Source organism: Carassius gibelio, chromosome A22, assembly GCF_023724105.1.
Source record: "Carassius gibelio isolate Cgi1373 ecotype wild population from Czech Republic chromosome A22, carGib1.2-hapl.c, whole genome shotgun sequence".
NCBI classification, from domain to species: Eukaryota; Metazoa; Chordata; class Actinopteri; order Cypriniformes; family Cyprinidae; genus Carassius; species Carassius gibelio.
In genome coordinates this window covers 20,798,821-20,816,189 of record NC_068392.1, presented here as the reverse complement: position 1 = coordinate 20,816,189, position 17,369 = coordinate 20,798,821, and the positions used below count along the sequence as shown (strand labels likewise).

The 17,369-nt window shown below is 38.8% G+C and overlaps 1 protein-coding gene and 1 long non-coding RNA gene across 5 annotated transcripts in view; one reads left to right on the top strand and one right to left on the bottom strand.

Moving 5' to 3' along the window:
- Nucleotides 1–1,337: 1,337 nt before the first annotated feature.
- Nucleotides 1,338–17,369, top strand: part of LOC127943304 (NACHT, LRR and PYD domains-containing protein 3) — a 42,000-nt gene continuing 25,968 nt past the window's right edge. For 2 of the 4 annotated variants that reach the window (XM_052539660.1, XM_052539654.1), the window contains exons 1-2: nt 1,338–1,424; nt 2,730–2,864. In XM_052539660.1, coding sequence (XP_052395620.1) covers nt 2,761–2,864 — 104 coding nt within the window. In that variant the 5' untranslated portion in view covers nt 1,338–1,424; nt 2,730–2,760. Of the gene's footprint in view, nt 1,425–2,729; nt 2,865–3,008; nt 3,117–3,687; nt 5,569–8,750; nt 8,925–9,017; nt 9,192–9,805; nt 9,853–10,031; nt 11,793–17,369 lie in introns of those variants that run through there. The other 2 variants (XM_052539657.1, XM_052539658.1) reach the window with 2 other exon arrangements.
- LOC127943341 (uncharacterized) overlaps nt 10,666–17,369 on the bottom strand; it is a 32,373-nt gene continuing 25,669 nt past the window's right edge. The window contains exon 2 of the long non-coding RNA XR_008149627.1: nt 10,666–10,878. This is a non-coding gene — a long non-coding RNA (uncharacterized LOC127943341). The remainder of the gene's footprint in view (nt 10,879–17,369) is intronic.

Genomic DNA, 17,369 nt, shown 5'->3' with positions numbered 1-17,369 from the left:
ATCGGGCTGGCTCTTTTACTGGGCATGAGTAGGTGTAATGAGCAGAGCCTCCACAGTACAGACACAGTCCTTGGGACCTCCGCCGTTCCCTCTCCCTCCGGGACAGCCGAGCTCTACCCACCTGCATGGGCTCATGGTCGTCGACGGAACTGACCGTGTTCTCTCGACTCAAGTGCCCCCTAGCAGAGTGGAAGTGCGGAGAGTGGATGAGGTTCTGGGAAAAACACAGACAACACTAGAGCCAACAAACAGGGTAAACAACATTAAACAACCATCTCACAAACACAAGACGTAAGACAAGCCAATATATAGGGGATGAGTAATGAGTGACAGCTGTTGCTGATGAAAATTAACGGAGACGCCCACAAGCTAATCAGTGCAGACGCGAAACACACAGACTTCACCACAAAGTGCAAACACCCCAAGATCACTGTTTACTAACCGTGACATTTTGTGATGTTTTTGTCAGTACAGGAGCAAAAAGAGGCAAATTCTTTTAAAAAAGTGTTTTGAGACGCCTCTCTCTGCGTGAGCCCTGAACACCAGAACACTGTGGTGCTGAAGTGGGCTCTTTCACATCCTTTTCTGTTTGTTTAAACTGCGATTTGTATTTGTTCATTCAGGTGCAGGAGGAACTTCGAGGAGAACTTCACAGAAGAGAGCTCGGTTCAGTGTCGCTGTCCGTGAGACGTGGCTCTCTCTCCGCGTGCGCACTGAACACAGCGCGAGAGTTGAGATTTTCCACGTCTTTTAATTTAAACTCTTTTGAATGTTTAAATTGGAAAGTGGTCAGGCTTAAAAATACATGAAAATGATAAGCTTAATGACACGCAGTAGTGGCCTGTCAACTGTCCTGATTGTCTTTTTAGGCTAGCCTCAGCCAGATGGTTGAGATCGCCGGGGGTCCCCCCTCGGCCGTGGGCCCCTATAATCGTCACTACCTTTCACCCCACTTGCGAAGGCCTTGGGTGTGTGTCAGGGCTGATGATTGTGACTTTAGTGATTCCATGACACTTCCACAGTTTATATGTACAAGCAAAGAAATGTAGGTTGAACTTTATTTTACAGTACGTGTACTAACATGTACTTATAGTGTACTTACAGTGTATTTATCTGGTAATAAAGTTCTGGTAATACAAGGTAACTACATGGGGTAGGGTTAGGTTTAGGGGTAGGTTCAGGGTTAGAACCTAGTTATTACATAGTTATTGTAATTACTATAATAAGTACATAATATGTACATGAGGAACAGGACTGTAAAATAAAGTGCTACCGAAATGTAAATCATGGATTTCCCCCAATGTCTTTTGAGAACAGAAAAATGCTGTGAGGAATTTTCCATAACAGGAAGTGAAGAATAAAAGAGGCACTGTTATGAGGTTGTAAACCTTTGATACTCCATTTAAACAGCCACACATTTCACGGTAAGTATTTCATATTTCATGGTAAATTGTCTTTATAAACATGTAGTCATATAAAATGAGCTGCCGTTTAGATTTTTGGTCTTCATGAGATTTCAAACTAGGATCATTTCATGTGAAATTTCTTATGATATTTTCAAATAATTTCACAAATCTGAAACTTAAGATGTGTAATTGTTTAAAAATATTTCTAGATCTGTACAGAATGAGAAGTTTACAGTAAAAAATGTTTAAGTACTGTGATCATATTAACATCACTGAGTTATTAATTATTGATTTTCTTTGCACAAAGCTGATTGTCCAGATGCACCTACAAATTAATTGCTATAATACTTTGTTAAAATTTTTTTATTGTACTGAACCTTATCTGTAATGGTTTAGTTTGATAAAGGATTTATTATTTTTTAATGATCCTTATCTCTACCTGGTATTATATTATACTACTTTTTTTTTGTTTATACTAGTGTTATTTAAAGCACATATCAGAAAATGAAGGTTGAAGTTTGATAAATATATTTTATGGTCTTCTATAATGTCTTTAACACCTCTCATACAGTATATATATATATATATATATATATATATATATATATATATATATATATATATATATATATATATATATATATATATATATATTTGTAATAATTACTTCCTCTTTGTATTGTTTGTCCTTGGATTAAGTCATGTGAAAGTCATGAGTTCAGTCATATTTGTTTTCCATTTATGAACAAAGTATATCTGTAAAGACTAGAGGTGCTCCGATCACGATCGGCCGATCGTTATGCGCATCTCGTCAGTAAAGCCGGTTCTCTAATCAGCGGTTAATTCCATCAGGTGCGTGATTTCACATAGAGCAGCTGTTACTACACAGAGAGGTGTTAATAGAGAAGATGTGCAAATCACGTAAATTTTCAGCGTTTATTGGCCCATCTTCTCAGTTAACAACGGCTCTGTGTAGTAACAGCTGCTCTATGTAAAATCACGCACCTGATGGAATTAACGGCTGATTAGAAAACCGGCTTTACTGACGAGATGCGCATTAACGATCGGCCGATCGTGATCGGAGCACCCCTAGTAAAGACTAAAAACAAGAAATTGAACATAAATTTGAATATAAATGTCAAACACTTTCTTTCAGTATAAAGATTATACTACATTGAACTATAGGTTTACTTTTTATTTTATGAGGAAAGTGAGTAGATATCTCTCTTTTACTTCAAGGGTTTATTGTGGATTTTAGTAAATGTTAAAGCATTTTAAAGGCACTACAGCATCCTTTAATGCATAAAACAACCTCTATTTTAGGAAATTAGAACAAGAGGATACTGCTTCTAAAATGAGTTCTCCATCTCCTGAATCAAGTTGTGTGCCATTAAAGAGTGATCAGTCTTTGATGAATCATAATCTTGAATTGAATGATATAATGGCCTCTGGTACCAGGTGAGACACTGTTTTGCATGCACACACTTTTATCCCAATGAACTACAGAAGTACAGTATCAACAATGAGTAAATGTATATCCGTGGTGCATACTGAGTTTAGTTAATGCTGTAAAATGCCATTTTTGTCTTTTGTTGGTATCAGGAGACCGAGATCAGAGTCTCCAGAACCCAGCTGTGTTTCTGTGAAGAGTAACGCATCCATGGTTCACCCATTTCAATTTAGTGATGGACCAGTGACCTCTGACCTTCTGTTAGTATGAACATGAAGTTGCAAATTCACTATTGTTACGACCCACTCATATAAATCTGCAACAAAAAAGAGGAATTAAACATAAACAACAAAACATAATCAATGCAAAATGGTTTAATTTAACTAATACAACAACAGTCAGCAATGATAATAAACGTAAGTGTAGGGATAATGAAGAAAAAAAGGAAATATAACCTTGACAAAACTTTAACTATATGTTATAAGAAATGCCAAGTGAAAATAAATGGCAACAAGATCCAGAGACACTCCTGAGAAACCATCTCACAGAGTAACTATCCCATTTAATACAATAAACTAAATAAACAATTAACATGGGGAAGACCGATCAGAAACAGACACACTCTGCCCAATAGGATCCAGAAAATGTCTAAGGTTTCATATGATTAGTGACTAAATAGACTCAATGAAGTAACATTAAATATACATTCATACTTGCATTTGCTTTAAAATCATATCTGATAACGAAAATTATTGTTTTCGTGTCTTTAACTGTAATGGTCATTGTAATCACTGTCATTGTCATGTTATTACTTTTTTATTATTTAAACAGGAAAGAGATATATGAGCCAAGCCGATATTTTCCATCCTCTACATACCATTATCAGACTCATATCAGAGAGAAAAGAAGTAACGAAATCCTGCAGACACAACTACTAGAGACTGGAGACCAGAAGACAGTCAAAGACCAGCACAAAATCAACATGAAAAAAAGGTATGAAAAATTATTTGAAGGAAGCAAACTCCAAGAGAAGGAAACCCTCCTGAACAGGATCTACACACAGCTCTACATCATAGAGGGAGAGAGAGAAGGAGTGAATGAAGAACATGAGGTTTTACAGATGGAGAAAACAGCCAGAACAAATCACTCACAAAACACTCAAATCGACTGCAATTACATCTTTAAAGCCTCCGCTGAAGCAGAATCTGAGGAGAAAAAGCAGATCAAGACTGTTCTTACTAAAGGCATCGCTGGAATCGGAAAAACCGTCTCTGTGCAGAAGTTCATTCTGGACTGGGCCGAGGGAAAAGCCAATCAGGATGTAGATTTCATGTTTGTGCTTCCATTTCGAGAGCTGAACTTGATCCGAGATCATCAGTACAGTCTTCACAGACTTCTCCTGGACTTTCATCCTGAACTTCAAGATCTGGACTCACAGATTTATGAGGAGTGTAAAGTTGTGTTCATCTTTGATGGTCTGGATGAAAGCAGAATCACACTGATGTTTTCAGACGCTCAGAAAGTTTGTGATGTGACTGAGACTTCATCAGTGGGTGTATTGATGTCAAGCCTCATCAAAGGAGAGCTGCTTCCCTCTGCTCTCATCTGGATCACCTCCAGACCAGCAGCAGCCAATCAGATCCCCTCCGAATACATCCACCGTCTGACAGAAATTCAGGGATTCACTGAGCCTCAGAAGGAGGAATATTTCAGGAAGAGAATCAGTGATGAGCATCAAGCCAGCAGAATCATCTCACACATCAGAAGAGCAAGAAGCCTCCACATCATGTGCCACATCCCCGTCTTCTGCTGGATCTCATCCACTGTGCTACAGAAGATCCTGGAAGAAGATCTGAGAGCAGAAATCCCTCAAACTCTGACTGAAATGTACATCCACTTCCTGCTGATTCAGATCAACATGAGGAAGCAGAAGTATGAAGAGAGAGATTCAGATATACTCCTGCAGCCCAACAGAGAAGTGATTGTGAAACTTGCTGAAGTGGCTTTCAAGCAGCTGATGAAGGGCAATGTGATGTTCTATGAGGAGGACCTGATTGAGAGCGGCATAGACGTCACTGATGCCTCGGTGTATTCTGGGATTTGCACTATGATCTTTAAAGAGGAATCTGTGATTCATCAGAGGAAAGTCTACAGCTTTATTCATCTGAGTGTTCAGGAGTTTCTTGCTGCTTTCCATGTGTTTTACTACCACATAAGTAGCACTACACTAGCATGTTTTGATTCACTGCACAAACTCCATGAAAGAGTAGTGGACAAAGCCATTGAGATTGAGAATGGACGTCTGGATCTGTTCCTGCGGTTCCTGCTGGGCATCTCTCTGGAATCCAATCAGAGACTCTTACAGGATCTACTGACACAAACAGAGAACAGCTCAGAGAGCATCAGAGAAATCACACAGTACATTAAAGAGAAGATTAAAGATGGACATGGACTCTCCACTGAAAGATCCATCAATCTGTTCCTCTGTCTGCTGGAAGTGAAAGATCAGACTCTGTCCAGAGAGATTCAGGAGTTTGTGAAATCAGACAAACACACAGAGAAGAAACTATCTCCTTCTCACTGCTCAACAATCGCCTACATGCTTCAGTTATCAGAAGAGGTGTTGGATGAGCTGGACCTTAAGAAATATAACACATCAAATGAGGGGAGAAGAAGACTGATACCAGCTGTGATCAACTGCAGAAAAGCTCTGTAAGTGTTTAGAGGTCTAAGGGTATTTTTGGGGCCTGGAGAAGTTTTGTCATCCCTGACATTTGTGCTTTTTTTCAGTTACTTATAAACATCTAATGACTAAAGTCTAATATCACTGTAATCAGCACGAACTTGGCTATAATAATATGTGAGCAGCACATATGTTCATGATTGTGATTTTGAGAAAAAACTAATTATGGGTGGTTGTATATAACAATGTTAAAAACGTTAAATCACTTGAATAAGGCCATAAAACACATTGTGGTGGAGAGAGTGATCACACGGACAACAGTAATGCAATAAAGTCCCCAGAGAGGTGGTATATTGAGCAAGGGGTGCAAGTAGACTGTGCAGTGCTCTGGTGCAGGAGTCCTGGTTGTGCAGCAAAAAGTACCCGTGGTTGCTGTGTGATGTGCTGTTCCTCAGACAACTGACTCTGAAAGAGAGCCAGAACACAGCGTTAATCTCATTCTGGAGTCGAAGCTCAACTTCCTCTCCTTTCCCTTTGCTTAAAAGTTGTTCTGCTTATGAGGTTCAGGTGTTGGTGATCACCATGCAGTGTGATTGCAGTGTGAGCGCTGTTTCCTGGGCGACACTAATCCCTCGTTAGCTGGCTCGGCACACTATAGAGAACATTGGTTCCCGGGACTTTTGAGAACTGGAGCTTGTAGCCTAGAATTTTTCTTTCTAAATTATGTGAAAATCATCTTGTTTAATCAGTCTCAGAAAACAATATATTGATTAAAATTTTCTAAGACACTTCGTGTTTGTAAAAGTCATATGCGAGTAGGCGTCAACTACCATGAATATCATGAATGTTAGAACAAAATAAATGTATATACTTTTATGTTTGGAGTTTATTTAGAATATATTTAATTATCCCACAACATAGTTTAATATCCACATGCGAGTGCAGTTAAACAGTTTATTAAGAACAATCAAAGCTGACTTTCAAAGCTGAATTTTTTTGCATCATACAGTCACACAATCCTTCAGAAATCCTTTCTGATTTTCTACAAAAAATTATCATCATTATTATTATTAATAATATTGAAAAAAGCTGAGATATTTTTTTCTTTTTTTGGGGATAAATTGAAAGAACAGCATTACTTGGTACATTGGTTACAGTTACATTTATTTGTTACATTTATATTATTCACATCAAGCTTTTGTAAAGTATAGTACAGTGGTTCCCAAACCGGTCCTGGAGTACCCCCAACACTGCACATTTTCTTTGTCTCCCGTCAAACACATGTGATAATGAGCTGATGACTTGAATCAGATGTGTTTAATTAGGGAGACAAAGAAAATGTGCAATGTTGGGGGTACTTTTGTATACAGAAATAACAACAAAACGTTGTGCATTTATAAAATAAAGATAACAAACAAGGTGTGTTGTCTGTAGCCTTTGTCTGCGGTGATCATTATTTAGACACGCATCAATAAAATGAACTGTAACTCAGTGAATACTCAACGAAGAGACATGAGAGAGATAGGTTTGGGAACCACTGGTATAGTAGTGTATATTGTTATTGAAACTTGAAAGTCAGGAATTATAGTTTGGAAAAGGTCTAACTAGTAAAATGTTTACACGGTTTGTGAAAACTAGTATAAGTATATAAATAAATAAAAAGAGACTTACTCATGTTTGATGTCTGCTGAATAAAGCACTTCATTCTTTTTTTTCTGAGGAAATCCAAATCTCAAACCCTGAGGTAATCCACATCACATCTTTTTGGGGTGAATTATGTCTTATTCCTCTCATTGCGAAGCAAACAGTGAAATAAAAAAACACTTGAACAGTCTCGCTGCGTTGTCTTCTGTTGTGTGGGCATATTCAAGCGGTGCGCTTCAATTAAACATTATAATCTGAATAGCGCGTTCAGCGTTCAGGGTGTGGTCACATTAGAAGATAATGAAGAGAGAAAAACGGACATAGACATGTCAAGCTTTCTATAGATATGTCTGTCATGTCTCTTCGTTGAGTATTCACTGAGTTACAGTTCATTTTATTGATGCGTGTCTAAATAATGATCACCGCAGACAAAGGCTGCAGACAACACACCTTGTTTGTTATCTTTATTTTTTAAATGCACAACATTTTGTTGTTATTTCTGTATACAAAAAAGTAGACCTTTTAGAGATTCGATTGATGCATTGCTCTTATCTGTACGATCAATACTGAAAGTGTAATTTAAGTTCTTTTTGGGTTTATCAGGAGAAAATGACTCATAACACATATACACATTTATCGACTCGAAAGGGTTAATCATGTATTGAATGGGTCATAAATTGCTAAAAAGAACATTACTTTGTGTATTTGGTGTAATGCAATGTTTATGTGGTTTGAAGCAAAAAAAAAAACAAATATTTTCACATACTGTACATTATTGTTTTCCCTCTATGCCCCACCTTTCTGAAACTCATCAATTTTAACAAAGCTCGCTGTTCTGTCTAACAAGCATGTGAAGGAAATGTTAAGCCCCTTAAAACTGTAATGTCATGTGTTCCTGACAGGTAGGATAAAATGTCAGGACATCGGCGTGATGAGCCAAAACCAATAAAACCCATTACAAATGAAGAATTTGTTGTATCCAGTGGGGACATAATAACTGATTATAATTGCAAAAAAAAGTTGTGTTGCATATCGCGCTGCATAAAAATAAAAACATGTATGCATTTGTGATCGTGAGCCAAAACTGGCATTTCAATCGTCAGTGGCAAATACATTACATATGAATATGTACTTACAGACTGTGAGTCAGAAGCAGCAGTAAGAATAAAAGTTATGCCGCCTTCTTTGAATGAACATTTAAGTCACATTATGTAAATTTCCCCACATCATGATGTAAACATGTGACATGTTAGAATGAGCCGTTTTAGGTAGAAGTGGTTGATTCTGACCTTTTTATAAATAAAATCTCTTTGGATTTGAGACTTTAGTCTTTGCAACTTTACAGATCTTCTTCATGCACCAAGAGCTTGTGATACTCCAAAAAAATAAATAAAAAAACTCAGATCATATGACACCTTAAATCAAAATTCCTTATGAAAGGAATTACAGTTTTGTGCTGATTAATACATCTTGTGTCTATTTTCAGAATATAGTGAATCTGATATTAGTCAAATATTAGTTCTAGAAAGATAAGTATTTAATTATCATGCATTTTTCTCTTCTTCAGTCTCGCTGACTGTAATCTCACTGCTCAGGATTGTGAAATTGTGTCATTATCCATACAATCCTCAAACTCTGCCCTGAGAGAGCTGGATCTGAGTAACAATGACTTAAAAGATTCAGGAGTGAAGCTGCTCTCTGATGGACTGAAGAGTCCCAACTGTCAGCTGCAAATACTGAGGTATTAAGGGTAATGTATAGTTAGTCGGTCCTAATGTTGATGTGTGTTTGTAGATAATATGTCTGTAGATTATCTGAATGTGTGTGTCTGTAGGTTGTCAGGCTGTATGGTGACAGAGGAAGGCTGTGGTTATTTGTCTTCAGCTATGAGGTCTAACCCCTCACACCTGAGAGAGCTGGATCTGAGCTATAATCACCCAGGGCAATCAGGAGTCCAGCTGCTCAAACACAAACTGCAGGATCCAGACTACAAACTGCAGATACTTAAGTATGTTTATCAGTAAAAGTATTATCTGGTTTTACAGTAGATTCTTAAATAATATTAATCTTGGTTGATTAAAAAAAAAGCTTGAACAAATGTGAATCATGACAACTTAGATGAAATGCCTAATTAAATTATTACCAAATACATAGTGCATGTCACTTCATGTTAATTTCTATGGAGTTTCATGTTTTAATTGACTTCGCTGTAAAAAACATGTATGTGCATGTGTGACTAGGGTAATCTAATGCTGGGTTTAGACTTCCTAATATTTTTGTCACAGATGTGATTGATTATGGAGGATAAAAGAGCATCACAGACACAGCAATGATTGCCATCCACTGACATATTGTATATGATAAAGTGATATTTTTTTTGCATTTCCCATCAACATCTCAGAATATTTATGAATTACCACAACACTCTACATCAAATGGATTGTGCCAAAATTGAAATTAAAAACAGATTTTTTTAAAGAGAAATGTTTAAAAATGTTTTTTTTTTTTTTTTGATCACTCATTATTTTAACGGTGCCACTACTTAACAAAATAGTAAAACTATTTAATTTCAGTTATCATTCTATTGATCATTTGTTATTTTTTGTGTTTGTCTCCATTTAGTTTGGACCATGGAGGACATTTCAGGGTCAGACCAGGACTGAGAAAATGTAAACCCTCACTCACAGACAAACACATACTTGTTGGTGGTGATGTCATTCATATTCTAATGACCCTCATCTCACATGCAGACATATACAAGTTATGACATACACATCCCACGTACACACATGCACACACTAAGCTAAAAAATGACACTGTTACTATAATCTGCTGTCTTTGTGTCCAGATGCCTGTGATCTCACACTGAATCCAAACACAGCACATACTCAACTCATCCTGTCTGAAGATAAAAAAGAAATAAAGTGTGGAAAAGATCATCAGCCATATCCTGACCACCAAGACAGATTTAAGCTTTATGAACAGGTGCTGTGTGTTGAGAGTCTGGCAGGACGCTGTTACTGGGTGGCTGAATGGGAAGGGTCAGGTCATATAGCAGTGACATATAAGGGAATCAACAGGAAAGAAGGGAGTGACTGTCGGTTTGGACGCAATGAAATGTCCTGGAGTCTCTTCTTTTGTGATAAAATGTATACTTTTTGGAACAATAATAAGACCACGGACATTCCTACCCTTTTGCCCTCCTCTAATAAAATAGGAGTGTATCTGGACTGGTCAGCCGGCACTTTGTCCTTCTACAGTGTTTCTGACACACACACACTCACACACTTACACACATTCAAAACCACATTCACTGAACCTGTCCATGCTGGATTTACAGTTTATCCTGATTCATTAGTGTCTCTGAGTCAGATGAACAACAGAGTCTCATTTTAAAACCCATTTCCATCTTGTAAGAAATATAGATTGCATACAAACAAAATCACAAATAATTACAAATATTACAAACACCAGTCCAGAGTGCTTTCAGCATATTGTTGCATATTTATTGCATTTTAACATGAGCAGTGTTTGGGAGTAACACATTACTTAGTAGCACGTTATTGTAATTTGATTACTTTTTAGTAACATTGTAGACATTGCTGACAGAATGCAGTGTTTTACAATCTAGGGATTGTAAAAAGGATGTACAGTAGCACACACACTGTCAAGTCAAGTGCCATTGGATTAGAGACCTAATTATGCATATGTTGATTGTGTTATAAGAGAGTTTTGTGAGATTGCGATGAACTGAGATGTCTTTTAGAGATTATAAATGCAGCTCTCTTTGCTAACATTCTGCCAAACTATGCACACAGAAGCCACTTGCTTTAGTTAAAAATAACATTTGTTATTAAAGCATCAACATTCACAGAACACTATTTTTTTAGGAGCCTGTATGATGGGAGTAATCAGTTATCAGTAATTTGATTACATTTTCATGATGCAAAACTTTCACTTCTGATAGTTGAATGTTGCTGGAAATTGCAGAATATCACAGTGTAAACAGATATATAAGAAAATGTTTGGGCCTTTAATTAATGTTGCTGATTAATGTTACGGAATCACCTGCCTCACCAGCCAAAGCAACCTCCTAAACCTGCCAACCACACCAATCAAAAACACACTTACCACAGTTGCTTGTTGGCTGGTCTCAAGGTTACAAGCTTCTTAGCAGGTCCTTTGCCTACCTGTAAGTCAGTCCTGCCATCCTCTGCTATCAGTCAAAGGATTAGAAGCTTTAGCTCAGATAAGACTGTTTTCTCTTCTTTCTTTGATCACCTCATTTTTGATTCTCCTATGTTGGAAGCTTATTCTCAGTTCCCTTAATACATTGACCTGCTTGTTTGAATTTGTGTGTTTGTTTCCTTGACCAGCTGTAACAATTGTGACCAACCTCAAATTCAAAGTGTGGAGTCTGAAGTCACTCTTTGTGTGTTTGAGGAAAAGCAACAGACATTCATAATACCATAATGAATGCACAGACACTATTTAAACTGAACAGAGATGACATCACTGAATTCAATGATGAACTGCCTTTAAATGTCGTTTTGCATTATTGACACAATGTTTTCCTAATGAATGTTGTTCAGTTACTTTGACGCAATGTATTTTGCTATATATTTCGCTAGATAAATAAAGGTGACTTGACATGACTTTAAATTTGCCCCGTTAGTGTCGTGAAGCTATTTTTATGTTGCTGTTCAATCAGTGGGATGATGTGGTTGATGCTCAGGAAATACTCCAGCACAGCCACCACATGTAACTTTTAACAAGATTCACTTGTTTAAAACACCCTAAATTGTATAAATATGTACTATATAACCATTATATTTGCTAGTTAACATCAAAATAAATACAATTCTTATTTATTATTGCCGCGAGCGATCACAGTTTGAGTATACTGTACACACCTCTTTTTTAGACCAGCACACCCATGTGCGCAAAAATGAGTGCAAATGCATATGCTAATTAAACGACGTGGTGCTGGACGAGAAAATCCGAAAGGCGCCGGACTGAAACTAGCAAACACTTGCCCTGTGCCTTGCGTTGCATTGCATTAGATGTATGATAGGGCCCACTGTATCTGTCACATGAGTCTTTTTTACGTGGACTTGTAGTTTGTAGATCAGTTTGTTTCCTGTTTCCCACTGTCTTTTAGTTTGATTGTTTGCACTTGACTTGTTAATCTTGTAAACCTCAGTGTATTTATGCCATTGTCTTTCCTGTGTTCATTGTCAGGTTTTGTCTAGTGATGGTTGTTTTGTTGTACTCAGTTTAGTCTCTTGTGTATCTAGATTTCATGGTGTCTTACTTTGTTTATTCCTTATTTATATTTGCTTTTATTTTTGTTTCAACACACTGCAGTTGGATCCAGTTATACCTCATTTCTTTGCACACTTAACAGTGTCTTCAACAAATCTTTTGCACTGACTCAGGTAAGTTGTGTTTACTTATAATATCAAGTATTTGCACCTTGACAGTTTTAGTAATTAGAACTTATAAACTTTAGTTGGAACAAATTTATGTAAGGTGACATTTTTCATATTAAAAGTTCATAATCATTTAATTTATCTTTGTGTGTAATATTTTTTAAATGGAATCAGTTAATTTGTATTTACTTTTATATGAAAAAAAAGAACATTTTTGTTTCTGCACACCATGGATCAAGAAATATTGGGTCCTCTGTCATATTTCATGAGGTATCCATCAACCCATCCATGGGTATCACTGTGTCTGTGTCTGCTGCAACCATGACACCGGTACACTGTAGTGTAATATAAGTGTTTATATATATATATATATATAAACATAAGCTGCCGCCACTGATACACAAGTGAGAGATCACTCCAGAAGACTGGATGCTAATGCTGTTCTCCGTGTTCCCTTGCAGAAAGCTCATGACCGATCAGCACCCCCACGCACGGACACGCCGCACCTGGGACACCACCATGACCAGGAGCACTTCCTACTCCAGACCACAAAATTCTCACACCCAAATAAATCCACCACTCCATCCAACACTGTCTTGTCCCCCCGTCCGGAGTCTAAAGCTCGTCTGGCCATCACGTGTGTCCACCCAAGAGGTGGCGGCATGGCGGGTCACCATTTCAGCCGCCCCGGGATCCTGGCCGCTTGAGGTGGGGATCGTCACGGAACTTCCGACCAGTTGAAGCACTGTTGGGCCCAGGTCCGGGTCATCGAGGGGAAGGAGGTCCGGCCAGGGCCCCATCCAGTCCCACACTTCATCATCACTTCATCGTCACACGACATCGCCTCTTGGATGTCACAAGAGAGGCGTGGGAGCAGCAGCCAGCCGGCCACCGGTCGTCAATCAAGCATGTCCGTCTGATGCGGAAAAGGATCGACAGAGTGATGCCCTTGATCCGGGAACACCTCAGTCAAGCGCAGCGGGCCCAACAACGCCACTATGATCGGGCGGCGCAGCCACGGGAGTTCCAGCCGGGAGACCACATCCTGGTCCTGGTCCCCAACGCGGCTTGCAAGTTCTTGGCCACCTGGCAAGGGCCGTATACCGTGACCGAGAAGGTGGGCCCGGTCACCTACAGGGCGTGTCAACCCAGGCGAAGATGGGAAAGCCAGTTGTGCCATATCAACCTGTTAAAAAAGTGGTTTGGAACCCAGACCCAGCTCTCCGCCCTTACCACCTCCTTTCCGTGGTTGTGGACATGGAGCCCCAACTGTCCACCACCCAGAAGACGGAGCTGCAGCACCTGGTCAGTGAGTTCCCCAATGTGTTCTGCCCCCTCCCTGGGCGGACCAACGTGGTACAGCACGACATCCGAACACCACCAGGACTCATCGTGAGGCAGCGGCCCTATCGTGTCCTGGAGGCTCGGCGACACGCCATCGAGGAGGAAGTTAAGGAGATGTTGAAGTTAGGGGGATCGAACCATCTCGGAGGCCCTGGTCCAGCCCAAACGTCCTGGTCCCGAAGCCCAATGGCACCCTCCGGTTCTGTAATGACTACTGCCGCCTGAATGAGATCTCGGAATTCGACGGCTATCCAATGCCCAGAGTGGACGAACTCCTCGACCGACTCGGGAGGGCCAACGCCCGGAAGTGCCACCTCGCCCGTACCGAGGCCAAGTATCTGGGGTTCCAGGTGGGCCGCGGCCTGATTAAACCCCAGCAGAAGCAGGTAACGGCTATCCTCTCCGCACCACGTCCCAGCTCCAAGACGCAGGTACGGGCTTTCCTGGGGTTGGGCATGCCAGTTGATAATATATTTTAAAATAATATTAATAATAATAATAATAATGATAAAAATAACATAGCATTTTATTCTGTTCTGCTTTCATATATCTGTTCATTGCCTTTGTGATTGCAACATCTCTGACAGTGACACTCACTCGAAGAACTATTAAAACAGCTATTGATAAACCCAACGTGAGATCCACTGAAACACCCAGGGTAAAACCTTATGATTATTGTTACCCACATGGAAAGAACCTGTATGTGGATATTTGTGCATATATGAAACCTATATGCAGTGTATATGCACATATATGCTGCATATATGCACATATATGCTGCATATATGCACATATATGATAATATATATGCTGCATATATGCGCATATATGCTACATATAGGCAAAATTGAGGTGCATATATGTGCATATACAGGAAATATAGGTCTTCTTCATATCCACGTATAAGCCCTATACATACAAGTCTTCTATTTACCTAATGGCAGGATCTGGTCATTTTGTAGATCATATCCAATCTTTTACTGTCATACATGATGCCTAGCTCATATTTTCTATTATCAAGGCAAAAATTAAGAATTAACACACACAAAAAAACTAAAATAAAATAAATAATGCAAGAACTTATGTATGTGTGAACATGTGAAATTGGTATCACATTTAATTGGCATGTTATGGAATTTAACTATGGCAATATATTAACATGATATACATAGCCGGACAGTAACTGAGTACATTTACTTGAGTACAGTACTTAAGTACAATTTTGAGGGATCTGTACTTTACTCGAGTATCATTTTACCATTTAAAAGGCCAAACTTGAAATGGAACTACTGGAGCATCACCTTAAGGTGAAAATCATATGTGAACATGAACTTTTTTTTTTTAAGTGTATAAAGCAATAATTCCAAATCTGTCATGTCGCTTTTAATTCAGGATATGAATAAATAGAACACATTAAATAAAGTGATTTTGACAAATTATGTCTCGAAGCATTCTGCCATCTCTGTGGTCTGCTAGATTCAATGGGTGTTCTGGGTCATCTCCATCAGGACATGGGGGATGCCTCTCTCCTCTTATTGTGGCAATATTGTGAAGTACCACACAAGCAACTGTGATGTCACATGCTCTATTTGGAGTGACCCCGAGCCCACGCAGACACTGAAACCTCTCCAGAATGCCTATCATCCTCTCCACCTTGGCCTGTGTTCTGCTGTGAGACCGGTTGAAGCGTGTCTGTGGTCCGGGCTCAGGATCACGGTAGGCTGTAATCATCTAGGGGAGGCAAGGATATCCTCTGTCCCCCAGCAAGTAACCATTTAATGTTTGAGGTGTTTTGTAAATGTAATAAAGACGGCAAGTATTTGTCTAACAAAACGTACCCTGTTGAAATTTGTTGCACAGACATGACTCTCTAAATATTCTGGCATCATGACCCAGGCCATTTTGCCTCAGCATTAGTGATGATGTGGGTTGCATCACATATTACCCCCGGTGGAGAGCAATAAGTTTATTATTTGTAAAACCAATCTTAAGGAGCCAAAATAGCTATTACCAGCACATTAATGATATGCACAGACTTCCTATTAACAGTCTCCCTCATTGATAGATGGAGCTTTAATAGAAATGTGGGTGCCATCAATGCACCCAATCATATTTGGGAACCCTGAAATTAAGATTAATTATAAGTTTAAGAAGTCTGTGTATCCTTTACCTGTGTGTGCAGTCAAAATAAACGTATTAAGAAATGTATTTTAATTGAAGTAGATGACAGAATACCTGCCACCCTGTGGAATTCTTCTTTAATAAAGCGCACGTTTATGGCTTGGGAATTGTACAAAAGTGTGTAGAAACCGTTTCAGTGTAATGCATACTGTACGAACGGCTCTACACACTGTTGCCTTTCCCACATGTTCTGCATCGCCCACATTATAGAGAAAACTCCTCGTATCAAAAAAGCGCAGAGCAATACAAATAATTTGTTCGGCGCTAAGCGCTGACCCGCGGTTTGTCCCGTTTGAGATGTGTGGTTTTAGTAGGTTTGTTAAATAAATTAACGACTCCCTAGAAAAACGATAGTGTTCCTCAACTTTATGATTAAAGAAGAGATTGAGCATTTGATCATGTTTCTGTTTTGTTCTCAACAAGAAAAAAAAGAAGTAACTTACTAATACACAGAGGCAAACTAAAGGGAAAATTACAACAGAATTATCAAAACTCTGTTTAATTGTTATTTTTTTAATTATGAAAATAACTGACTTATAATAAAGACACATAGCTGTTTTTAGAGTAGTTAAAGCATTTGTGTTGGAAGATATTGCTCATTGTATTTTATTTGCTGTTGATTTCTGTCTACCCATTTCATACTGCATTTTAAAAACCCAGTTAAGTTTCCAAGTTGTCACTGATCTAATTCACCTGATCTGATTGACATTGACATGACATGACTTTTTTTTTCATTCCCAGCAACATTGCACAGTAAACTCTCTGTGAGAGGAACTTGAAAGAAGAACTAGGTTCAGCCGCTTGGAAGTAAATGTGCTGTAGTTTTTGGAAACTTGTATCCACAAACCACAGTGTTGGCCAAATGTGTCAAACATGTCCATAAAAGTGAAGCCAAAACATTACAGTCCCCACCTGATGGCTGGCTGCAGTATAGGTCACAAACCTCACCCTCTCCATGTAAACGAAGAGTTTTAAATAATCTAAATAATCAATCTCAGATATTTTCCAGCATTTTAGGTAGTTCTTGTCAGGTTGATGTTCAAGTGTTCATCTTGATGATAATTTTGCCTTTAGTGAGTTATTTGAAGGTGTAGTGTCTTGATGGTGATCTTGTGAATTGGGTCTGCAGAAGTTTGGACCGGACTAGTGAACTCTTGATCACTACTGCTCAGACTGAGAGCCCGCAGAGTGGGTATATAAGGAGCAGCGCGAGCCACTCGCATTCAAGC